This window comes from Dreissena polymorpha, chromosome 1, assembly GCF_020536995.1.
Source record: "Dreissena polymorpha isolate Duluth1 chromosome 1, UMN_Dpol_1.0, whole genome shotgun sequence".
In the NCBI taxonomy this organism is placed as follows: Eukaryota; Metazoa; Mollusca; class Bivalvia; order Myida; family Dreissenidae; genus Dreissena; species Dreissena polymorpha.
The window spans coordinates 14099061-14125937 of NC_068355.1; the positions used below are offsets into that span (position 1 = coordinate 14099061).

Sequence of the window (26877 nt, forward strand, 5' to 3'; positions counted from 1 at the left end):
TGGACATTATGCACGTCCTTTCATTTTGTTCCTACGTCAATAATTCTGGTTGCTATGGCAACACAAAAAATAAATATATATTTCTGACAATGGTGGAGCCGGTAGGAGACAGGTATTGCTTGGTAATAGTCTTGTTTTTTAATAACACAACACAATTGAACAGTATCATTTGAAAATGGGTCAGGGTAACTCCATACCAGGAGGTATGGGTCTTCTGTAAACCCTTTACCACTTAAATACATATTATTGCGCATTTGTAGTCCCTTAGATGGTTACATTTAATTAAAGTCCCTTCTTACTAGGTTCAAGTTTAAAAGGCTTTATTTCCACCCCAAAGATACTTATGAGCATTAACAGCATAAAACCTGAACAGACAAACTCGCAAGCTGTTCTGGCTTTATGCTGTTTGCACATAGCCATTTTCACTTTGCTTCTGAATGGGAAAGGGTTAAGTCTCACAAGGTTTCCTGGTCTCACACAAAATATTACAACATGCGTACGCATGGCTTTTTATGCCCCCTTTCGAAGAAAACGGGTATATAGTTTTCGCACTGTCTGTCAGTCTGTCTGTCTGTCAGTCTGTCACACTTTTCATGTCCGCTCTCTAATTCAAATAGTTTTCATCCGATCTTTACCAAACTTGGTCAGAAGTTGTATCTAGACAATATCTAGGTCAAGTTCGAATATGGGTCATGCCGGGTCAAAAACTAGGTCAGGGGGTCACTAAGTGCATTTCAAGGATTGAGCATGGTGTCCGCTTTCTAATTGAAGTAGTTTTCATCTGATCTTTACCAAACTTGTCAGAAGTTGTATCAAGACAATATCTAGGTCAAGTTCGAATATGGGTCATGCTGGGTCAAAAACTAGGTCACGGGGTCACTTTGTGCATTTCAAGGATTAAGCATGGTGTCTGCTCTCTAATTGAAGTAGTTTTCATCTGATCTGTACCGAACTTGGTCAGAAGCTGTATCAAGACAATATCTAGGTCAAGTTCGAATATGGGTAATGCTGAGTCAAAAACTAGGTCACGGGGTCACCTAGTGCATTTCAAGAATTTAGCATGGTGTCTGCTCTCTAGTTTATGTGGCTTTCTGATTTAGACATTTTTATGCCTCCAAAGGAGGGCATATAGTGATCGGACTGTCCGTCCATCTGTCTCCGTTTGTCCGTCACACTTTGCGTTTAGATTTCAAAAAAATGCTCATAACTTCTATGTCGCTTCAGATAGCAACTATTTATTTGGCATGCATGTGAATATGGACAAGGCCTTTCTATGCGCAAACAAATTAATGACCCCTGTGACCTTGACCTTGAACTTAGGGTCAGCGCTTAGGTTTCGAAATCTGCGTTTAGGTTTGAAAAATGCTCATAACTTCTACCAAGGGTTTATAGGGGGCATAAGTCATCCTATGGTGACAGCTCTGGTTTGGGCTATTTTTATTGCCATTAATGGGTTATATCCCGAATAGCAAAACATAATTATACTCCTCTTCTAATTTGGAAATTAGTTGTTTTCCTTATCTAGATTAAGGAAACAAGAGGGCGTAAATGCTGAAATTAAGAACTTTGAAGACCATGAAGATCTTGCTAAAATTTCATGTTAACCGTTTACTTCTGAGATACATATTTTTATGCATTTGTAGTCCCTGAGAAGGTTACATTTAATTAAAGACCTTTCATACTAGATTCAAATTTTTTAGGCTTTATTTCCAACCCTTATACACTGATTTTCACTTCGCTTCTTAGTGGGAAAGGGTTAATTGACTTCACTGTGAAGATTATCGTAAAAGACAAAAGTTTGGCGCTGATGAGTTCAAACAGAATTATGGCTCTTTGTCTATTTTTCCATTATAGAATATAAAGTCCCCATATTTAGTTTTATTCATGTCCTCTTGTGGGTGGATCTCACTTAAACCTTCACAGTTGAATGACCTTAATGTGTAGATGATTGTAAAAAGAGACAAAGTTTGACTGAAACAAATGTTGGCATAATACTGACAAAATAGTGACAATATATTTTACTTTAGAATATATAGATTAAAAATATGTTGTTTTAAACTCTTTTCCAACTTTTTTTGCTAAAATTCTCCATCCATGTCTATAAGAAATTTGTCTGTTACACAATTTAGCATAATATTGACTGATATTTGGATTTGTGTGTTCAGGGTGTGGGATCACGTGACATTTTGGGATTCCACTTTTTAACTTAATAGGATTTCACACAATGATAAGCGGTGCTTTATTTCATATAACTTTTTAAAACAAGTTTTTTTTAAGAATTTCAACTAGTGCATAAAAGACAAATTGTTGTACTGCTTATGGCAATGTGAAATAAATCTGTAATTACTTAATTATGCTCCCCCAAAATTTATTTTGGGGGGAGCATATAGTCGCCGCTTCGTCTGTCCGTGCGTGTGTGGGTGTCTGTCTGTCCGTCCGTGCACAATTTTTGTCCGTGCTATTTCTCAGCAACTAATTACTGAATTCAATCATACTTTATGGGAAGCTTCACTACAAAGAGGAGATGTGCGTAATATCAGCGGGCTCTGGTCGGATGATTTTTCACAGAGTTATGGCCCTTTGAAATTTTCCATTAACTGTACATATAGTGCAATTCTTGTCCGGGCTATTTGTCAGCAACTAATGACTGAATTCAATGAAACTTTATGGGAAGCTTCCCTACCAAGAGGACATGTGCATATTATCAACGGGTTCTGGTCGGATGATTTTTTACAGAGTTATGGCCCTTTGAAATTTTCCATTAACTATTCATATAGTTCAATTCTTGTCCGGGCTATTTCTCAGCAACTGATGACCGGAATTCAATGAAACTTTATGGAAAGCTTCATTACCAAAAGGATATGTGCATATTATCAGCCAGTTCTGGTCAGATGATTTTTCACAGAGTTATGGCCCTTTGAAATTTTCCATTAACTGTACATTTAGTGCAATTCTTGTCCGGGCTATTTCTCAGCAACTAATGACCGGAATTTAATGAAACTTTATGGGAAGCTTCACTACCAAGAGTACATGTACATATTATCAGCCGGTTTTGGTCGGATGATTTTTCACAGAGTTATGGCCCTTTGAAATTTTCTATTAACTGTACATATAGTGCAATTCTTGTTCGGGCTATTTCTCAGCAACTAATGACCGGAATTCAATTTAACTTTATGGGAAGCTTCACTACCAAGAGATGTTCATATTATCAGCGGGTTCTGGTCGGATTATTTTTCACAGAGTTATGGCCCTTTGAAATTTTCCATTAAATGTACATTTAGTGCAATTCTTGTCCGGGCTATTTCTCAGCAAGTAATGACCGGAATTCAATGAAACTTTATGGGAAGCTTCACTTCCAAGAGGAGATGTGTATATTATCATCCGGTTCTGGTCAGATGATCTTCACAGAGTTATGGCCCTTTGAAATTTTAAATTGTACATACATGTATATTGCAATTCTTGTCCGAGCTATTTCTCAGCAACTTATTACGGAAATTCAATGAAACTTTATGGGAAGCTTCATTACCAACAGGAGATGTGCATATTATCAGCCAATTATGGTCGGATGATTTTTCACAGAGTTATGGCCCTTTGAAATTTTCCATTGTACATATAATGCAATTCTTGTCCGAGCTATTTCTCAGCTACTTTTCACCGGAATTCAATGAAACTTTATGGGAAGCTTCACTACCAACAGGAGATGTGCATATTATCAGCAGGTTATGGTCGGATGATTTTATCACAGAGTTATGGTCCTTTGAAATTTTCTATAAACTGTACATATAGTGCAATTCTTGTCTGGGCCATTTCTCCCCAACTACTGACTGGAATTCATTGAAGCTTAATGGAAGCTGAGGAGATGCGCACATTATTTGTGGGTTCTGGTTAGATGATTTATTTAGAGAGTTATGGCCCTTTGAAATTTTTAAGATGCTAAACCGTCCATCGTATTTTTTGTCCAAAGTTATGCCCCTCAAGACGTTTCCTTTTATCTGAATATATAGTGCAATATTGTGACAAAAAAAAACCTATTGGGGAGCATCACCCGTCTCCGACTGTTTCTTGTTTTAACAAGTTGTTATGGTTAAAGGTGAATTCAGGGAAAATTTGTTGATCTAATCTAATTAAACAATCACGATTTTTATGCCCCCTTTTGAATAAAAGAGGGTATATAGTTTTCGAACTATCCATCTGTCAGTCTGTCACACTTTTCTTGTCCGCTCTCTAATCCAAATAGTTTTCATCCGATCTTTACGAAACTTGGTCAGAAGTTGTATCTAGACAATATCTAGATCAAGTTCGAATATGGGTCATCCCAGGTCAAAACCTAGGTCATGGGGTCAGAAAAACAAATCCAAGGGAAGTAATAAGCTTAAAAATGGACATAATTATCTGACCTGCCAAATTATATATTTTTGTTAAATAAATCAAAGCGGCGCAGTAGGCGGCATTGTGTTTCCGATAAACACATCATGGTAAAAGGTCAAGGTCATTCTTCAAGGTCTCAGGTCGTCAAAAATACAAATACAAGGGAAGTTATAAGCTTTAAAGGGAGATAATTATTCAATATTGAACATAGCAACTTGATATTTGGCATGCATGTGTATCTCATGGGGCTGCACATTATTAGTGGTGAATCTACAGTCACGGTAGTGGCTTTTAATTATTTGCTACTAAAAATAGAGATTTGTTAGAGACAAGTATTTTCAAGGGAAGAAATTAATATAATTATAAATCTCAGATTATATATTTCCTTACCTAGAATTTAAGTTCTTTTCACAGTTACTGTACAGATTTTTATGTCCCCCACAATAGTAGTGAGGGGACATATTGTTTTTGCCCTGTCTGTTGGTTGGTTGGTCTGTTGGTTTGTTGGTTGGTCTGTTTGCGCCAACTTTAACATTTTGCAATAACTTTTGCTATATTGAAGATAGCAACTTCATATTTGGCATGCATGTGTATCTCATGAAGCTGCACGTTTTGAGTGGTGAAAGGTCAAGGTCAAGGTCATCCGTCAAGGTCAGAGGTCAAATATAGGTGGCCAAAATCGCTCATTTTATGAAAACTTTTGCAATATTGAAGATAGCAACTTGATATTTGGCATGCATGTGTATCTGATGGAGCTGCACATTTTGAGTGGTGAAAGGTCAAGGTCAAGGTCATCCTTCAAGGTCAGAGGTCAAATATATGTGGCCCAAATCGCTTAATTTATGAATACTTTTGCAATATTGAAGATAGCAACTTGATATTTGGCATGCATGTGTATCTCATGGAGCTGCACATTTTGAGTGGTGAAAGGTCAAGGTCAAGGTCATCCTTCAAGGTCAGAGGTCAAATATATGTGGCCCAAATCGCTTATTTTATGAATACTTTTGCAATATTGAAGATAGCAACTTGATATTTGGCATGCATGTGTATCTCATGGAGCTGCACATTTTGAGTGGTGAAAGGTCAAGGTTAAGGTCATCCTTCAAGGTCAAGTATATGGGTCTAAATTGTGCATATAATGTCACTTCTGCAATATTGAAGCTAGCAATTTTATATTTGAAATGCATGTGTATCTCAAGGAGCTGCACATTTTGAGTGGTGAAGGGTCAAGGTCAAGGTCATCCTACAAGGTCAACATCATATAGGGGGACATTGTGTTTCTCAAACACATCTTGTTGATTTTGATTTTTTATAACTCAAATGATTGATTTGTCAATTATTTTTTTAAATGATAAAATTATCATTTCTTTTCTGTACTAATTTGTGAATGGTAGGGTTCATTACATACCTGTGGACTTATGTCCATAGATTCATGATGAACTCTGGCTATGATCTCTTTGATAGACCACAGGCCTTGGTTGTCAGTGATGTCTGACTCGGTCATTTTTGACTGTCTACATACCCCCCCCCCCCACCCAGTTGGATTGGACAAAATGCAAGGGAAGTAATAAGCTTTAAAGGGAGATGATTTCTATACCTGCCAAATGATGAATAGAAATTTTATTTGAAAGCGGCGCAGTAGGGGGCATTGTGTTTCGGACGAACACATATCTTGTTATTGGATGTTTTCTCTTATGAACCAATACCTGTATGCAAGTGTCGTCAAAAATAGTCATGCCTGTTTATGAGACATTTTTAGCGTATTCCTTCATCTAGCTGGGGAGTGAATTTCAAGGTTGAGACATGGCATTGCCTCTCTAGATGAGCACAGAGCTGATGCTCAATATAGGCTAAATGCGCATGTATAGTTAACTTAAATGTTTACTTTTTCTGCAGTGGCTGCAAAGTTTAAGTGGTCATGCAGCTTTATAATTAGTGTTAAAGTCTGTTGTCATGGTGACAGCATATATTTCCATTATATTTATAATGCACAGTGTGAAAGAAAGTGTCCGGCATTGTTGCCAATGTTATTGACGAATTTTCATTTTATATGTGCTTTGCAATTCCTGACACTTTCTTTAAATAGGCTGAAGTCAAGGCATAAAGTTATGGCCTACATTTAATGCTCAATGTTTATGTTTTCACGTAACTAACGGGTAGTTTGTTTGAAATTTCTGCGCTCAATTAAGCATTGACTAGGCTTAAAATAATATTTAATGTCTGGACTCTAGAACGTTTAAATGGTATTGTTTCGCCACTGCCCAAAAGTGAACAACACAAATGGAAAATTGTTCATTAATGTGCTTAAATGTTTGAATCGCTCAAAGTTAAATTATCCTTGTCATTTCAGATATGCACAAATGAAACTGGGTGAATATTTTAACCGAAAAGAAGAGTTCCTAGCATTAAAACTACCTGAGTGACCTGGAGTCCATCTTCATATTAATCAGCAGAACAACCTGGTCACCTAGGAAACCATGAAGGAACGATTTGACCAGATTTATTTTGGCAGAAGGATGATGATTTGCTCACCCCTTTCTTCCCTTTTATGTCATTCACAATAATGAGAAATTGTAACCATGAAACAGAGAATGGAAATTTTAATCTTGGTGTTTTACATGGTCAGCTCACCTGAGCACTTAACCCTTTCAGTGCTGGAACCGAATTTTGAAGGCCTTTGCAAACAGTTTGGATCCAGATGAGACGCCACAGAACCTGGCGTCTCATCAGGATCAAAACTGTTTGCTATTCTGATAGTGTTCTTTGAAAAAAATCGAAGAAAATGCTAATTTTAGAAATTCAGCAGAAGACATTTTAGCAGACGACAAATTTCCCAGCATGCAAAGGGTTAATGTTGATGTTTAGCTTTTAGGAAACCATGTTGGCCTTGTTTGTATATCAATGCTGTTGTGAGTGCATACATGAGGGTTATAGTCTTTTCTTTTAATGACTTTTCTCTCTGAATAGCCATACACAATCCTAATGAAATCATACATATGTAAATGAAATTCAAACGGAAATTTTAAGGAGTTGAGAAGTCTTCAAGTACATTTACACACCATGTTGGAACTAATTGATTGTTTGGGAATCGTTTTAAAATTAAAATAAAACACATTAACATTCGCTTTGGATCATATTATTGTATTGCCCGGATGCACAAGAGTGTATAAAAAACAAATTTTTGTTAGCTAATTGCAATGCAACTCAATGTGTAAACTATTATAACTAGATCTGTCATTGTCATGTCAGATATACCCTTCACATTGCATCAAGTCAGATTAAAAAGACAAAAAGGCAGTGAAAGTGAAAAGCTGATTCCCGAAATTAAAACTATTCCTATAAAAATTTGGCTTGATACATCATATAACATTTGAGATATGCCCTCAACAAAATTACTACATGAAAATTTACGAGGACAATAACTAAAAGTACGACAGCAGGAGTATTTATTGTATGTGCACTTAACTTCCCAAATTTGTGATCTTCCGCTATGTAGCTTTTTTATGTCAAGAAGATACCTGGTTTATTTTGCAAATAATACCCCATTCAAATTTTATTTTAAATTCCATATTTGCATCAATACAATATATTGATGTGTTCCTCAAAAGCCTATCCAGCCATGATAAATAAAGTTGAATTTAAATGTTGTTTTTTTAAGCTGCCTGACACTGGCATCATCCCACTTCTGCATTAAAATGCACTTTCTTTTTAAAGAGTGCTTACCAGGTATCTTATTATTATGCCCCCGAAGGAGGGCATATAGTGATCGCACTGTCTGTCTGTCTGTCTGTCCATCACACTTTTGCGTTTAGGTTTTGAAAAATGCTCAAGACTTCAGATGTTACCTTCATATTTGGGATGCATGTGTATATGGACAAGGCCTATCCATGTGCACAATTGTTTTTACCCCTTTGACCTTGACACTGAACTAAGGGTCCGCGTTTAGGTTTCGAAATCTGCGTTTAGGTTTCGAAAAAGCCTTTTTTGGGGGCATATGTCTTTAGATGGAGACAGCTCTTGTTTTCTGTATTAAATGTTATCCACCAAAGCCAAGTATGTGATAATAACTGCTGTTCTGAATATGCATTGCATGTTACTTGTAATATCTACCTCCTACCTACCTATCTAAGTCTTTGGTTGTAACTTATTGCTGATATTTTTGTTGTATGTCGTGTATGGAGTCATTTGATAACACATATAACATTCCCTCATACTTTATGAGTGTTACATATATAATTGCATTTTTAACATTGCAATTCAAGAAATGGGAATTGCAGAATTCAGAGCTATTAAATATCAGCTAAAGATCAAATGTTGGTTCTATAAAGATTACAAGTTTCCTTAAATTGGTTTAGTTTTGATGTAGGTTTGTTGCCAGAGGATGTTTAGTTTTGATGTAGGTTTGTTGCCAGAGGATGTTTAGTTTTGATGTAGGTTTGTTGCCAGAGGATGTTTAGTTTTGATGTAGGTTTGTTGCCAGAGGATGTTTAGTTTTTACTCGAGAATGTCTGTGTAGAGGTAAACTTTTATGACAAAATTAGTGTCTTGTTCTGAGAAAACTGGGCTTAATTCAGTCCGCACAGGCTAATCAGGGACAATACTTTCCGCTTTTATGGTATTTTTTGTTTCAAGGACGTCCCTTCTTACTGAAAATCAAGTTTAGGCGGAAAGTGTCGTCCCTGATTAGCCTGTGTGGACTGAACAGGCTAATCTGGGACGACACTTTACGCACATGCATTAAGCCCAGTTTTATCAGAACAAGACACGTATTTATAAAGTACATCATAGAATAGGCATATTGTTTTGCATACTGGAAGGTTTCTAAAATTGGCCTTAAAAGATCATTTTAAATTTCCCTGAATTATCAAGAGAATGTTCATTGTTTTTGCTCATGAAAGAGTTATAACTGATACAAATGAAGTTACATTTGAAAATCCATAATAATTATATTCCATAGAATTTTCTGAATGATATTATATATTTTAGATTGCTTGTTTACTTTCTTTCCCTTTCAATGTGATAATGTCTGATGGTATTGATATACTTTCTATATTTCAAATAAGGCATCAGCCATGTTGTTATTTAAAGATTTCTTGACATTCATATACAATGTACACATGCAATTGCTTTGCCATGAGATAGCTGTATTGTATGAATACTTTTATTTGATGTGCAAATGTTAAAGCTGTGTTTGTACGAATCACAGAAACAATTTAGTTTTATTTGCATAGATTTTGTGAAAATGGCATTCATATCTATTGTTAATTTTAAATTTATTGCTTTACTTATGGTATTTGGTGTTACATGTATTTATCATGTTAAAATATATTTTTTTTAATTGATTTCTTATTTATTGTTTCATAACTGCATTAGTGGCTACAGTGTAATGTTACATTTGATCTATTAATCTTGTGGGTACTTTATTATAAAAAGTCTTACTTGTGGTTGTAAGTGTGATTGCAGACAGTGTAATGTTACATTTGATCTATTAATCTTGTGGGTACTTTATTATAAAAAGTCTTACTTGTGGTTGTAAGTGTGATTGCAGACAGTGTAATGTTACAGTTGATCTATAAATATTGTGGGTACTTTATTATAAAAAAGTCTTACTTGTGATTGTATTTGTGATTGAAGTTCATTAATATGAAGAAGTGAAACTCCAGCTGCTGGAGCAGTATTGAATTCTTATTATATACAATTAGTTGGTCCTTTATTGAGGGCAAGTGACCGATTGCCAAAACAGTACAAAACAGCACAATACAAATATATAAGAATATAGACATATAAGAATAAAGCTGGGGTCACCGCCTTGGACCGGTCAATGCAAAGCATTGGGGGTTTAAACCGGTTTTAGAGCGCTCAACCTCACACATGGCCCAGCAATATTCATGATACATTTAAGTGTATTTTTTTTTAACCTCATAGCCTTGTAATTCAAATTAAACAATAATAAAAGGGAATTAAAACGTATTCAATTACCATTTCATTTCTCAATGGTAGGAAAGATACCAGAGCAGGAGAGTTACAACTTTTTGAGGAACGATGAAATGAAACTATGAACAAGTATCAACTACATTCCTTCTTTATAGAAAAAGATTTAAGAATATAGCGTCATGAAGTTAATATTTCAGATCATCATCGCGCAAATACAGGAAGAAGCAGCAATAATGGGTGTTACAGATCCATATTACATAGCTTGGTTGTTTATGTGACTGCTAAAAATAAATCAAACAAGAAACGCCTGTCAGAGAGAAAACACAATTAAAATTGAACGCTTTAAACTCAATGACCTATGCATGTAGATTAAAATAGTGAAAGTATAAAGCGATGACGTCACAAAAATCTATGTAGCCAGGAGCAGAAAAAGAATATCGTATGACGTAATTGACAAGCGAATACACGATGACGTGAACAAATTCCAGGGGCAGTGCTGTAACATAAAAATATTAAAAGCCTTTTCTGGCCTTAGACTGCATAATGTCATGCACACTGGTGTTTCCCATACCTTTTACTTAATTCCATTACTTACGTCGCGGAATATGTGAAAAGTTTAGAATAATAGTTGCAATATACTGCTTATAAAATGCGTAAAAATATATAACGGTGCTTTGAACCATGCTGTTTTTGGCGAAAGGGTGCATGACAAACACTTATATCTTGTGGGGAAATAAGCCTGAATAAATATGACTAGTTACTCTTCACACCAGTATATCGTAGCCCAAGCACGAAAACGGAAGAATGTCAAAAACTATGTAATTTGATCAATGAAATCACTTCTATGAAATATACACACTTTGTTACAGTAGGTGATCTGAACTTGCCCAATATCAACTGGGATGATATGTCTACAGACAGGGGACCAGGTGACTTCAGCTTTGAATTTGTGGAGTGTGTCAGAGACAGCGTCTGGTATCAACACATACAAGAGCCAACGCGTGGAAGGGGAGACGCAGACCCATCTGTTCTAGACGTTCTATATAGCAATTAGGAAGGAATGATAAATAATGTTAGCATTGAAAATCTACAAGGGAAGAGTGATCAATCTGTTATAGTATTTAACTTTAACAGTTATTCTGAAAATCATCATACAAAAGAGAGACTTAACTTTGGAAAAGCGGATTTTGATGGAATGAAAGAGACACTTAGCATAGATTGGGAAAGTGCCATGAGAAGTAAAACAATAGATGAACAATGGCACTTTTCACTGAGAAAGTAAATGAGGCTATCCTAAAGCATATACCAAGAAAAAAGTCAAGTGCTAATAAACCAAGTAAAAAACAAGGAAAACAATTATCGAGGAAATTCAAGAGTAAAATGAGAAGAAAAGAAATACTATGGAATAGGTAAAGAAACACAGGAGATGAAATAGCTTTTGAACAGTACAAGAGAGTAAGAAATCCGGTTAGAAAGTTTACAAGATAATCTGTAAAAAAGTATGAAGATATAGCTTTCTCGGCTAAGGATAACCCAAAACGGTTTTGGGCCTATGTGAAATCAAAATCCAAGACTCAGTCACAATCTCAGATTTATACAAAGATGACAATAAAGAGTCACTAACTGAATCGGACAGTGAAAAGGCAAATGTTCTCGGGGAATTCTCGTCAGTATTCACACAAGAACCCAATGATGAACTTCCAGATATTCAGTTGAAAGATTGTCCAATTGAAGATGAGATTGACATCACAGTTGAACTAGTGAAAAAGAAACTTGTTGAATTGGTTATCGACAAATCCCCAGGTCCTGACCAGCTTAGCTCAAGAATACTGAAAGAACTTAGTAACACATTAGCATTACCAATCTGTATCATCTTCAAAAAAAGTATAGACACAGGTATTCTGCCTGATGGATGGAAAACAGCAAACATCACTGCTATTTATAAAAAGGGAGACAAAAAAGATGCCGGTAACTATAGGCCAGTTAGCCTAACATACATTCTGTGTAAACTGTTGTGTAAACTGTTGGAAAAGATCGTGAGTGAGAAAATGGTAAAACATATGAAGAAGTACAATCATTTAGTGAAAAACAATTTGGTTTCATATCTGGTCGATCCACAGTTTTACAGTTACTAGCTGTGCTTGATAAATGGACAGAGATACTAGATCGTCTAGGCTCCATCGACGTGGCATACTGTGATTACATGAAAGCCTTCGATAAAGTTTCACGCCGGCGTCTCGTGCACAAACTAAAAATATATCGATTCGGAAATAAGTTTATAAAGTGGATTGAAAACTTTCTGTCAAACAGAAGACAAAAAGTCATAGTTAATGAAAGTGAATCTGAGTCGCAACCAGTTACCAGCGGAATACCCCAGGGCTCAGTGCTCGGACCTATGCTCTTCGTCATTTTCATCAACGACATCACTGAAAACATAGAAAATGATAGCCAGCTGTATATATTTGCAGATGACACAAAAATATTCCGGGAAATTGCTTCGGAAAAAGACAAAGAAATGATCCAACAAGACATATTTAGTATTAGTAAGTGGTCTGACAAGTGGCTGCTCCGATTCCATCCGGACAAATGTAAAACAACGACTATAAGTAATAAGAAAGTGGGTGAAAGAACATACAAGACCAGAATTGAAACCAATGGAAATAAGCCATGCAGAGAAAGATATCGGGGTTATCATAGATGATAAACTGACCTTTGAACAACATTTGACTGACAAAAGTGAATAAGGCAAATTCAGTATTAGGTGCAATGCGAATATCCTTTGAATACCTTGACATTCCGACATTCAAAAAGTTATATACGGCACTGATCAGACCTCACGTTGAATATTCTCATCTCATCTGGTGTCCCTACAAGAAAAAAGACATTATAACCGTTGAAAACATGCAGATAAGAGCTTCTAGAACAGCTTTCTCCTGGGCTGAACAATCTATCACATGAAGAACGATTACTGAAACTGAATATACCAACACTAAGTTATAGAAGAGTGAGAGGGGATATGATAGAAGTTTATAAACTATTGAATGGACAATATTATTATGATGAAAAGGTTTTGTTTAAACTCAATCAAGAAAGTGTAACTAGGGGAAACAATAAGAAATTATACAAGACAAGACCTCGTTTGGACATCAGAAAGTAATCATTCAGCCATCGAGTCGTTGACATCTGGAACTCGTTACCAAACAGCGTCATTATAGCTAGATCCATAAACTCATTTGAGGCAAGACTTGATAAATACTGGAGAAACTGAGAAATTGTTTATAACTTTGAGGCCAAAATCTCAACCGGAAGAGACAAATAAAATGAAGAGCTTGAGTCAGAGGCTGAGGGCCTTCTTCAAGAATTAATCTAAGGTAATATAAGGTAAGGTAATAGTATGGGTTGCCCGGAGGAGTCCCCTTTGTCTATAATATTGACTACCGACCATACCCACTTGCGCCTGGACCGATATTCGCCATCCTATTCTTAGACTTAAGGTATGAATATGAAAAGGCTACACATTTTTCTTTTGAGGTACATTAATTGTTTTAAATGAACAATTGTGCAATTAGGGGCGTTTTATTCCATGTCATATTGGACTGCTTCATACTGTTTATACATTAAGAGTTTGAAGTATATTCTGCATTGTTGGACATACTTCTAAGAAGGATTTGTGAATAAGAGCAGAGGAATGAGAAGTTGACAAACTTCGGCTAGATGATCACATAACTATTGTGATAATCCTAATTTCATATCGCATTAAATATAAACCATATATGCGCATCAATTTTTTTGTCAATGAGAGTTGAAATGCGGTATATCTAGATACAAAAAACAACTTGTTATCACGAAAGAACTTCAGGTACTGCAAATTACTTTGTAATGTTGTCGAAATGAAGTGTGTGTGGTTGTATATCCAGATAAATGTAATTTTTAACCAGGTTTTCCGAAGGAAAAAACTGGTTATTAGATTGGCGAATGCGGGCGGGCTGGCTGGCGGGCTGGCTGGCTGGCTGGCTGGCGGGCTGGCGGGCTGGCGGAATAAGCTTGTCCGGGCCATAACTATGTCGTTCATTGTCAGATTTTAAAATCATTTGGCACATTTGTTCACCATCATTGGACGGTGTGTCGCGCGAAATAATTACGTCGATATCTCCAAGGTCAAGGTCACACTTTGAGTTCAAAGGTCAAAAATGGCCATAAATGAGCTTGTCCGAGCCATAACTATGTCGTTCATCGTCAGATTTTAAAATCATTTGGCACATTTGTTCACCATCATTGGACGGTGTGTCGCGCGAAATAATTACGTCGATATCTCCAAGGTCAAGGTCACACTTTGAGTTCAAAGGTCAAAAATGGCCATAAATGAGCTTGTCCTGGCCATAACTATGTCATTCATTGTGAGATTTTAAAATCATTTGGCACATTTGTTCACCATCATGGGACGGTGTGTCCCACGAAAGAATCACGTCAATATCTCCAATGTCAAGGTCGCCACGACTAAAAATAGATTAAAAAAAAAAAAACTTACAAAGGGGGTTAATTTTTTTTGGTCATTTCAAAAGTTCAGTTTGAGTTTTCTCCCTTTATCAGATTTTTTTTCACAATGAAAACCTGGTTTTGTGACAATTTTGTCCCTTGTCACTTTTGCAAACCAGATACTTAAAGGGGCCTTTTCACAGATTTTGGCATTTTTTAACTTATTCATTAAATGCTTTATATTGATAAATGTAAACATTGAATCGTAAAAGCTCCAGTAAAAAATCAAGAATAAAATTAAAAAAAGGAAAAGAACATTGCCCGGAGCAGGTTTCGAACCAGTGACCCCTGGAGTCCTGCCAGAGTCCTGAAGTAAAAACGCTTTAGCCTACTGAGCTATTCCGCCTAGTACACATACTCGACGTATTTTATACCTTATATAAGCAATCTTCGTAGTTTCACAAAATTTAACGACAAAAACAGAAGCTCTCCAAATTATTAAATCGTTTCGCGTTGCAACGCTTTATAATTTTTAGGTTTTAAAATCGTCAAAAGATGCATATAAAGGCTATATTAGACCATGGTAAATGTTCAGTATTACTGTTTCCTCACAAATATCATAAGATCTTTTCACGGTTTGGTAAATTGACAAAATTGAAAAAAGTTGTTTCAGATTCGCAAATTTTCGTTTTAGTTATGATATTTGTGAGGAAATAGTATTACTGAACATTAACCATAGTCCAATGTAACCATTATATGTATTTTTTTGACGATTTGAAAACCTAAAAATTATAAAGCGTTGCAACGCGAAACGATTGAATAATTTGGAAAGTTCTGTTGTTGTCGTTTAAATTTTCGAAACTACAAAGATTGCTTATATTAGGTATAACATACTTATTCTGTGTATGCCCGGCGGAATAGCCGAGAGGGCTAACGCGTTTTTGCTTCAGACTAACTCCAGGACGCCGGAGGTCACTGGTTCGAGCCCTGGTACCGGCTACTTTTTATTTCTTTTTTAAATTGTATTCTTGATTTTTTACTGGAGCTTTTAAGATCCAATGTTTACATTTATCAATATAAAGCATTTAATGACAAACTTCAAAATATGCCAAAATCTGTGAAAAGGCCCCTGTAAGACCTAAAAGAACAATTTTGTTTGGTTCTTTTGTATCCACTTTTGTAAGTCTACCATTGACAGCTTGGAGATTGGGTTCTTTGTTTGTTTATTCAAAGATTCAGTCTGCCTTCCGGGGAATTTTCTAAACAGTTTTGCATATTTCAAATCACACATGATCTCATGTTCTCATCTTCAACTGATGATATCCGTTTGTGCTTTTTTGCTCGCTTAATTGCTGATGACCCTTTCTCAAAAGCTTCACTTTTCTCATTGATTCTAAAGAATTTACTCTTCTTTTAATAAAAGATTGGTCAGTGACATTAGAACACATTGCACGTATATGTGTTTAAGTAATAATAACCAGGTGTTCCATTCGGAGATCAGCTGGAATTATCGTTTTGCAAGTATTGACAAACAGACCATACACAGCATGGGCCTGCTTTTGACGTAAAAGTGCATACTGTTGACACAAAAATCTAAAAATTTCAAGGGCATATTTTTACTGTGAGTTGTGGCTCTTCAATATCAGCATAAGGTATTTCAAACATGTTATAAATCTTTCTCTAATTGGAGACTTGACAATGTCACATACCTCTAGAAATACCAGTCCAAGCTCAACCAAGACCATACTGTAATTGTTGACCATATCTGGATTTGCTTCCTCAACATATGTACCATAAACAACCTTCTTGCTCACTGACATGATCTCATTAACTATGAGTGTAATAAAATAAATCATCCATTCTTTTATCTCGTCATCTTGCATTTGCTCAAAATTAGGAATGTTCTCGGGATTAGAATGTGTGTTTTGCAAGTTGTAGTGTTCTAAATAGGCTTGAACTAAAAAAGCTTTAATGACAGAAATGACTAGTTCTTTACAGCTGTCAAAGTGGTTGTTCACATCAAGTCCATTAGCTTCTTTTCGTAATAGGCGCACTTTCTTGCTACGAAGAGTGAAAATGTCTGTGTCATCATACAAAATGTGAAAAAAACATTGTTAACACTGCCATCTGCTGATGAAACAGCTCAAAAGTTATAGGATTAAGAGCTTTAAGCCTCTCCTTTTCTGTCAGAGCAGCTGCCCACAACCTTTTTGCCCTAGAAAATCGTTCTCTCGTGAGCTGGTCTCCCCCTTCATGTACTGGTTCAAGAACTTTACCAGACTCTAAATGGACAGTTTCACAGGTTTGCTGGTAAGAGTCTAAAATATCAACATCAGCATAATTTTGTTCATTTTTATGCAGAATTGGTAATGATATGATGCTAATTTTTTTTCAGATCCTGTGGGACAAAAGCAAAAGCTTCATTCACACAAGCAGTGGAGGGCTTCAGCCATGGGAAAAATTCCACGCGAACTCTTGCAGAAAGAACAGAAATTATTTGAAATTTCCTGCAATTCTTCCTCACATATGATAAATGTTTATGTAGGCAAAAGGCGGAGATCACACTGTGGAATATCATTATCCATAGCCTTGAAGTTGAAGTTTTGGACACTAGCTACTGATCCGAACCAGTGGTGACCTACTTTCCCCACACTTTTACGCTCTTGTGAAACACCCATCTTGAAGTTTATGCTGTCCCCCACTAAAGATACGAAAGCGTTTTCCTCATTTCAAACTGTCTATCAATTTAGAATTGAATGTCCCAGATATTGAGGTCATCGTGTCCAGCATACTCTGGTGGCATAGTGTGATCCCCAATAGTTGGAGTTGATCATAGACCTGAAGAATCCAACAGATTACTTTTTACAAATGTTTAAAGCTTAGTACATGAAATATGTCATTCAACAAACTTCCTTTCAGACTTACAAAAACTATATTTGGTCATACCAAATGTTTATGCTTTATTTGCAGAATCAATGTTTGACAGTACTGTATAGCGGTTTATTTCTGTGATGCCAAAATTTGTTCTTAAGGACATTTTGGTGGTGTCAAATTTTGGCTGAAATATTTCATGATTTTCTGGCATAGGGGTAAACTGTTCCAGCAAGTCAGTTTACTTTCTTCGTAAGAAGAAACCCGAGCAAGCTACAGAAAGACAACACAAGAAATACCCCCGAGGTCGTACGTGAGTGGGGGAGGATGATCGATTTACAAGCTAACAGGTAACGAACACGCCGGATCAACCGACAACGAATCAAAACACGGACTGGGCAAGAACATATTGTTGTGGGAAGGTGTGTAAGAATAAGGTGGGACTGAAGATTCATCGCACAAAGATGGGATGCGCACCAATCCTAAATCTGTTGCAACGCGCAAGGCAACTTGGTGAGACGGAGGAGGAGCTGTCTCAGGATGAACACCACAGTGTCCAGAGCCTCCACGCATCAGAAGAGGGTGAAGTAACCATCGATAACTCACAGAGGACTGAAGATCGAGCTGCGGTATAATCTACAGAGCGGCGGAAGAAAGTGATGTGGCCCGCAACTACAGAGAGAGCGAAGTGGAAGGCGTTTGAAGAGGAGCTGGAACTGGTGATGGAGACCGTTCTGAAAGACAAAGTAGAGAGCAAGCTGCATGTCATGTCTGAGCTGATCTAACATTTGGAAAAGAGCGATTCGGAACAGCTAAAGAGAAAGTCGGACAACCCAAGGTTGGCGGTAATAGAAGACTGCGGAAGATTTCCAACCTAAGGGGAGAACTCAGACGCTTGAAAAGCAGATACAGACAAGCAGAGGATGAGGAGAACCAAGGTCTGGGTGAACTGAGAGATGGTGTACGGAAGGAGATCCAGTGTTTACGGAGAGCAGAGAATCTGCGCAGCAAGAGACACGAGCGAAGACGAAAGAGAGCTCAGTTTACTAGCAATCCATTTCAGTTTGTGAAACGTTTGCTCGGAGAAAAGAAGACAGGCGAACTTCAATGCACAAAAGAGGAGGCAAACAAGTACATCAAAGATATGTACAGTGACAGTGACCTTCACAATGAACTGGGCGAGTGCGAAAAGTTGCTCACACCAGATGAGCCTGAACATGACTTTGATTGCGCAGAACCTAGGTTGCAAGAAGTAAAGGACATTGTAAGGAAGGCCAGAGCGTCTTCAGCACCAGGACCCAATGGAGTACCGTACAGAGTATACAAGAACTTGCTACGGTTGTGGAAGCTTATAAAGGTTGTTTGGAGCAAAGGGGAGCTTTGCAGAGAATGGCTGAAGACAGAGGGATGTTTTATTCCTAAAGAAGAGGATTCATCAACCCTTGGTCAATTCAGGACTATCTCTTTGCTGAACGTGGAAGGGAAGATACTCCTCGCTGTCCTTTCAAAAATAATGACCTCTTATTTGCTTCAGAACAAGTACATAGATACAGCTGTGCAGAAATGAGGAGTACCCGGTGTATCTGGGTGCATCGAGCATACCAGTGTCATCACCCAAATCATCAAGGAAGCACGCGAGAACAAAGGAGACATCGCAGTGATCTGGCTTGACCTAGCATATGCATATGGTTCTGTTTCGCATCAGATGATACAAAAGACTCTACAATTGTATCATGTACCCGTTCGATTTCGGCAGATGTTGCGGAACTATTTCGACGGCTTCATCATGAGATTTTCAACAAGGGCAATAACCACTGACTGGCAGAGACTGGAAGTAGGCATCGTTACCGGGTGCACAATTTCAGTGGTGCTGTTTGCTGCGGCCATGAATCTGATAGTTAAGTCAGCGGTGAAGCCATCCAGAGGACCAAAAATGACTTCGGGGTGTATCCAACCACCAACGAGGGCATTTATGGACGATATGACTATTACAGCAAAGTCGTACGTCGAGGGAATGTGGATGCTGCAAGAAATTGGCGAACTTATCGAGTGGGCCAGAATGAAGTTCAAACCCCAGAAATCAAGTAGCATGGTTTTGAGGAAAGGACAGATTCAAGAGAGTGCAATATATAGAATCAAAGATCAGCTCATCCCGACTGTTAAGGAGCAACCAGTGAAGTGCCTCGGGAAGTGGTTTCGATACTCACTCAATGATCAACAGAGTATCAAAGACACGGTAGTGCAAATGGAGAACTGGTTGAAAGATGTGGACAAGTGTGGTCTGCCAGGAAAATTCAAGGCCTGGATTTACCAACATGGCATCCTACCACGCCTATTGTGGCCGCTGCTGGTGTACAGTGTACCGTCATCAACAGTGGAAGCAATGGAGAGGACAATTAATTCATTTATCAGGATGTGGATGGGGGTGCCAAAGAGTTTCACCAGCCTCGGTTTGTACTGCATAGGCAGCAAGCTGCAGATACCTCTCAGATCACTGACGGTGGAATACAAGGTCACAAAGGCTCGGAAAGCGACGAGACAGTAGTGATGAGAAGGTTAGAGAAGCAGGAGTGCAGGTCAACACCGGGAGAAAGTGGAGGGCTGACAAGGCAGTTGAATGGGCCGAGGCTCGTCTTCGGCACGGCGACATTGTCGGTAATGTCGCACACGGGCGAATAGGTTTCGTATGCGCCACCCGTTCGCAGTGGAGCAAAGCCAGTGCAAAAGACCGACGCATCCAAGTGCAGGAAGAGGTTCGCCGAATGGAGGAAGAATCCAGGCTCACCAGAGCTGTTACCCTACGGAAACATGGAAAATGGCTGAACTGGGAGGGAGTACCCCAGAGAAAGCTTACATGGAAAGCGATCTGGACCATGGAAAGCGACAGACTTAGTTTCTTGCTCAAGTCTGTCTACGACGTGCTGCCAAGTCCAACAAACCTAGTGACTTGGGGTCTTGCCGAAAAGCCGAAAAGCCAGGCTCTGTGGAAGACCAGCGAATCTGGAACATGTCCTGAGCTCATGCAGGACAGCCCTGTCTGATGGTAGATACAGATGGCGTCACGACAGGGTTCTTGCTTCAATCGCCGATCATCTAGATCAAGCACAAAAACGCAGAAGACGACCAACAAAGGCCCCCCATTCATTTCCTTTGTCAGAGCCGGAGAAGAAGGGGCAAAGGCCAAATGCGCATGTGGGATTCTTGGAACGGCAACAGATTGGAGAATGGAAGCAGTGTTGAAGAAACAGCTCAAGTTTCTACAGTAGATCACCGTGACAAACCAGAGACCCGACATAGTACTGTGGTCAGCTGCATCAAAACAGGTTGTGATGGTGGAGCTCACAGTACCATGGGAGGAGCGGATTGAAGAGAGCTTCGAACGGAAGCGCGAAAAGTACCAGGCCCTCACAGATACCTGCACAGAGAAAGGCTGGAAGGCATGGTGTTTTCCCGTGGAGGTGGGCTGCAGAGGTTTCCCAGCGCAATCACCGTGGCGCACTTTCAGCAGACTGGGGGTTACAGGACAGGTCCGGAAAGGGGCCATATTGGTTGTTGCACGTGAAACAGAGTCTGCTTCCTTGTGGCTATGGCGGAAGAGAGAGGAGAAGTGGATAGGGGGACACAAGGCAGTCGACTAGAGACTGGCCACCGAGAGCTGGCAGATGAGGAAGTGTAGCGGAGGCTTACCATCTCCTGGCCGGAAATTGATCACTTCCGGTCGGCACACCATAGGAGGACGTAGTGGGAAGTGTCGAAACGTCCGATTAATATGGACCCACCTGATGAAGGAGATAGTTGCAGCATCACGGCTGTATCTGTCAACTGTTGATGAGCAAAATCACTTTCTATAATATATTTGGTCTTATTTGGAGATGTTTTATTTTTATGCTACCGTTCTGAACCGCCAAAATAGGCAAAATTTACACACACACACACCGCTAAAAATACCCGCTATACAGTAATTGATTTCAGTATTAATATTCATGTCATTAAAGTGATATTATGGGCATCTAACAGTTTATCGCAACCGTTGTTTATTTTTGGTGTTTTCACTTCATATACAGTTATATTTGTTAATGCAGCATCAACATACTAAAACAATATCCCGGACAGAGAAAAAAAAATATTTCGGCTTACAGGACTGGGTGAGTCACGTAAAATATGGAATATAAAATATATTTTTATAAACAACTTGTAACAAGATGAGTTGCAGATAATTGGTCAGTAACCACATTTTAACTTTTTCTTTTGACCTGTTAAGGTTCATGGGGGGATAACATTAATTAAAACTTTGCTTTGTTTTTTCTTCATTGAATGTGGTACAATATGTCAAACTATATATCATTTTAGAGCTAAAGACGGATAGAATAACATAACACATTTTTGACATTCAATATTTGTGTGCTTTATTCATATTTTAATTTAAAACCAATACTTTTTTACACTAATTTACAAAATCTCAATCTAACGTTAGGAAGGATATGCACTACCTTAAGTTGAATAAATACAAAGCTATATACATATACAAGGTCAAGTTAGCAACATTTCACAAAAACGATTGATTTTATATTTCGATTCCTTCTACCCATTTGAAAGCGTGGCTATCGCTGTGATCCGTAGAAAAACGTGCAAAACAAATCGGTCGAAACCACGTGCAGTGGTGAGAAAACCGGGTATGTGTATACACATACCTGAGATAACACATACTTATTTTGACAGTTGGGTGGCAACTAGTAAAACAACTAATAACATTTATCAGCAAGAGATCGCACTAAATAACAGAAGTGACCACGTAGAGATATCATCGCTTACCCTATTTCAAATATTTTCCAGCTGAAAATTGTCCCCCACACGTCTTTTTTAGTTAATTTGTATTGTTTTTCTGGAGCCGAAGTGCATCTCACAGAATATCCATCCAACTTCCGTTGTTTTCACTTTCGTTATTAAAAACTCCGTTTAAAAGAATTATTTATAATTTTAGATTGTTAAAGCGATGTATTATTATATATTATCAATAGAATAGTATACCGTGATGAATTGAACGGAGTAACGTATCGATCTTTCTGTCAGTCTGTAAGCGTACTATTTTATGCGCAATAATAAAGTATATGTGATTCGACAACGATTGTAAACATTGGTGAAATGCTTCTTACATAGTTATTCTTTTGAGTGTTTATGAGGTCTGATCGTGCAGTTTGCAAACATCAACGGAAAGATTACAATCCAATGCATTTGTCATTGTCAACCGTTTGGAATGTCAATTAGGCGATGAGTGAGTTTTTAGCATGTTTCTTTCTATTTTATTAATTCAAAAATGGCTGCCCCCATGGTGATGAAATGACATGTGTTCGAGTTTTGATATTTCTAGATATGCAAACTTTTTTTTTACTATTTAAGCGTAACTTGCCCTCGTCAATGTCGATATTATTCACTAGTTATATAATTTTCCGCCGAAATACGTGGAATAAACATGATTCAGATTTTTGAAAATAATGTATATTTTAGTGTTAAAATCGCTTTGTATTTTGATTGATTTTGTGGATGTTATGATACGTTGATGTACAAAATTGGTAGCATTTTGAAGGAAAAACATCCATTAAAGCATATATGTATACATTATCAATGTGGCACTCTTCCTTTAGTCAAATTTGAGTTCAATGCTAGGGGTCCCACATTTTTCAAAATGAAGCCTCTACATGAACCTTAATTCTTTCCAGTGAAAAATGCCCATACTATCACTTTAAACTAAAACATGTGAAAAATCTCAGAGCAAGCACACAACATCTTGTGTTTGTAAAATAGCTCTATATGTCAATGCCAATTTAAAAAGTATGGAAAGCTGATTCTGCCTTTAAAATGGAATTATGCATACGTTGACCAATGTATACCATTTGTAAGTACAAGATGAATTGAATCACGGATGATGTATTTACAAATGTATGCATTTGCCATCCCTGTTTGTAGTATTTTCAAATCGCCATTTAGCATATTAAAGATCAAAATCTCTTATGTGGTTATCTAGTGAAAACACATCAAATGAATATCACAAATCACAAGATCTATTCCCCAGACATGATACAGTTTCTAGCCTTATCAGGTCAAACATGTTTTATCCAAACTAATATGTTTCTAATTGAATTTTGTTTAATTCCTGCACAGATTGTGACTCAGCACAGCCACCTTATATAGTATTTCTGAAGCGCGTCAACCAAATCTATTTAGTGCTCAATGAAGTATATAATTTTTGTTCTAAGGCAGCTCCCGTATATCTTGCGGTATCTATCCTTAGAACTAATTAAGACTTAGCCTTCTTTAATCTCTTTTGAATGAGACATATAACCAAGATAAGATAACCTGGTACTTCAAACTTGCCGTGACGTTTCCTGTTTCTTGTACTCGTATATCATACTTTAGCACTCAGATATGCATTTGTAGTCCCTTAAAGTGATATGGGCATCTAACAGTTTAAAGGTGTCCAACGCAACGGTTGTTTATTTTTGGTGTGTTCACTTCATATACATCTATAGTTGTTAATGCAGAATCAATATTCTAAAACAATAACCCGGAAAGAGAAACATAATGCATTTGAATATCAACCGAACTTTCGTTTGACGACTGATCATGCATGTACAATGTGAACCTAAATTGAGTTTTAGTGCAGATTCGTTCATACGACACAAAGACACACTTTTGTTACATTATTTTTCTCTTTCCGGGATATTGTTTTAGTATGTTGATTTTGCATAAACAAATATAAGTGTATATGCAGTGAAAATACCAAAAATAAACAACGGTTGCGATAGACACCTATAAACTGTTAGATGCCCATAATATCACTTTAAAAAGTCAAATACAAATTAACACATTTTTTACTCTATTCAAATTTTAAGGGTTCTTTTACATAACCCTTTTCAAAAATACTGAAGAACAGCCAAAAACAGTATTAAACCTGAACAAATTGTAGTTCATAATTTAAAACTGTTCTGGTCTTAACCCTTTACCCCTTATAGACGCACTTTGATGGGTTTGATGTCCCTTTAAAAATCTAACATATTTCTAAATATTCTTTACAGGAATCAAGTTTTAAAGGCTTCAATTCAACTTTAAGAAACTGATGAGCAGCAAACAGCATACTAAACATCATGATTTTATAAAATGTAAGATTTTTGCTGGTTGCAAAAGCCATTTTCACTTTGCTTCTGAGGGTGAAAGGGTTCTGCTAATTCCATATAGCCATTTTCATTTAGCTTCTGAGTAGTAAAGGGTCACCAAGTAGCAATACGTAATATCATTCACAGGATACAGGTACAGGTATCCATAGCATAAAGTACACGTAAGATGCAGCGGTTAATAATTATCCTAACTGCAAGAAACTCGTTTATTGAATCAAGACATTATTTGGTTATTCCAGTTCAGGCATTAACTATAATCTATTTTCCCAACCATCTGGAACCAACTAGCTACTGCAGTTGAGACCAATTTACCCAACAGCCAGTCAAACAAAGACCAGTATGCCAAACAATAAGTAAGACACCTCCAGTGTAGTTAACGGAACTGTCTGGTTACCACCAATTAAAAGCCATTGTTTTATGTCTGTTGAATAAGAGGCATACAGGGTGGGAAACATAGCAATACACTTCTTGTCCAAAATAATAAACGGCTGTTTTTAACTGAAACAATATTTCTGAGCAATGTAGGTCTAAAGACACTGTGAATAAAGTTCAGCAGCAATTGATGGGGGTTTTTGCTGAAAAATGTTCTTCTACAATCCCGTAAAAGACTGATACTACAGCGCGTCAAGGCGATGAAAACAGTTTAATTGGAAATACAAGCCTCTATTGGATGTCTTTTGCATTACTAGTAACTCTTAAAAAGAATTTAAAAAAGGAATGTTTAAACACATTTATGATATTATTGAAATTTTTGTATGTTTAAATATGGAAGTCGTGACAATATCAACTGGATGAGTGAGTTATAACATGCTAATTGGAGAACAGACCAAAGAGATTAATCCAGTGCAAACATGCCCCAAGGGCATCCCTTGTTAATAACGTCACTTTAGCAAATTGTGGAGGACTAGAAAGGTCTGCATGAGATAGAGCTGGAAGCTTTTGTTTGATGGCACATAATTAGTAAGGTTAGGCAGAAACAAAATTGTTTGAAATCTAACTTCATTACCTCTTTACCACTTAGATACCTATTTTTATGCCTCCCCCCCCCCTTCGAAGAAGTAGGGGTATATTGTTTTGCTCATGTCAATAGGTCGGTCGGTCGGTCCGTCCGCTCACCGAATAGTTTCCGGATGATAACTCAAGAACGCTTACGCCTAGGATCATGAAACTTCATAGGTTCATTAATCATGACTCGCAGATGTCCCTATTGATTTTCAGGTCACTAGGTCAAAGGTTAAGGTCACGGTTACTCGACACAGTAAAATGGTTTCCGGATGATAACTCAAGAACGCTTACGCCTAGGATCATGAAACTACATACGTTAATTGATCGTGATTCACAGATGATCCCTATTGTTTTTCAGGTCACTAGGTCAAAGGTCAAGGTCACAGTGACTCGACATAGTAAAATGGTTTCCGGATGATAACTCAATAACGCTTATGCCTAGGATCATGAAACTTAATATGTACATTGATCATGACTCGCAGATGACCCCTATTGATTTTCAGGTCACTAGGTTCAATGTCAAGGTCACGGTGACTCGACACAGTAAAATGGTTTCCGGATGATAACTCATGAACGCTTATGCCTAGGATCATGAAACTTAATATGTACATTGATCACGACTCGCAGATGACCCCTATTGATTTTCAGGTCACTAGGTCAAGGTCACGGTGACTCGACACAGAAAAATTGTTTCCGGATGATAACTCAAGAACGCTTACGCCTAGGATCATGAATCTGAATATGTACATTGATCATGACTCGCAGATGACTCCTATTGATTTGCAGGTCACTAGGTCAAAGGTCAAGATTACGGTGACTCGAACCAGTAAAATGGTTTCCGGATGATAACTCAAGAACGCTTAAGCCTTGGATCATGAAACTTCATGTGTACATTGATCATGACTCACAGATGACCCCAATTGATTTTCAGGCCACTAGATCAAAGGTCAAGGTCACGGTGACTTGACACAGTAAAATTGTTCCCGGATGATAACTCAATAAAGGTTACGCCTTGGATTGTGAAACTTAATATGTGCATTGATCATAACTC

General features: G+C 37.6%; 1 protein-coding gene across 4 annotated transcripts in view; it reads left to right on the forward strand.

Moving 5' to 3' along the window:
* LOC127871689 (ethanolamine kinase 1-like) overlaps positions 1–9710 on the forward strand; it is a 35493-nt gene extending 25783 nt beyond the window's left edge. For 3 of the 4 annotated variants that reach the window (XM_052414819.1, XM_052414831.1, XM_052414840.1), the window contains one exon: positions 6719–9710. In XM_052414819.1, the coding sequence (XP_052270779.1) occupies positions 6719–6791 (73 nt within the window). In that variant the 3' untranslated portion in view covers positions 6792–9710. The remainder of the gene's footprint in view (positions 1–6718) is intronic. The other variant, XR_008045514.1, reaches the window with a different exon arrangement.
* Positions 9711–26877: the final 17167 nt, after the last annotated feature.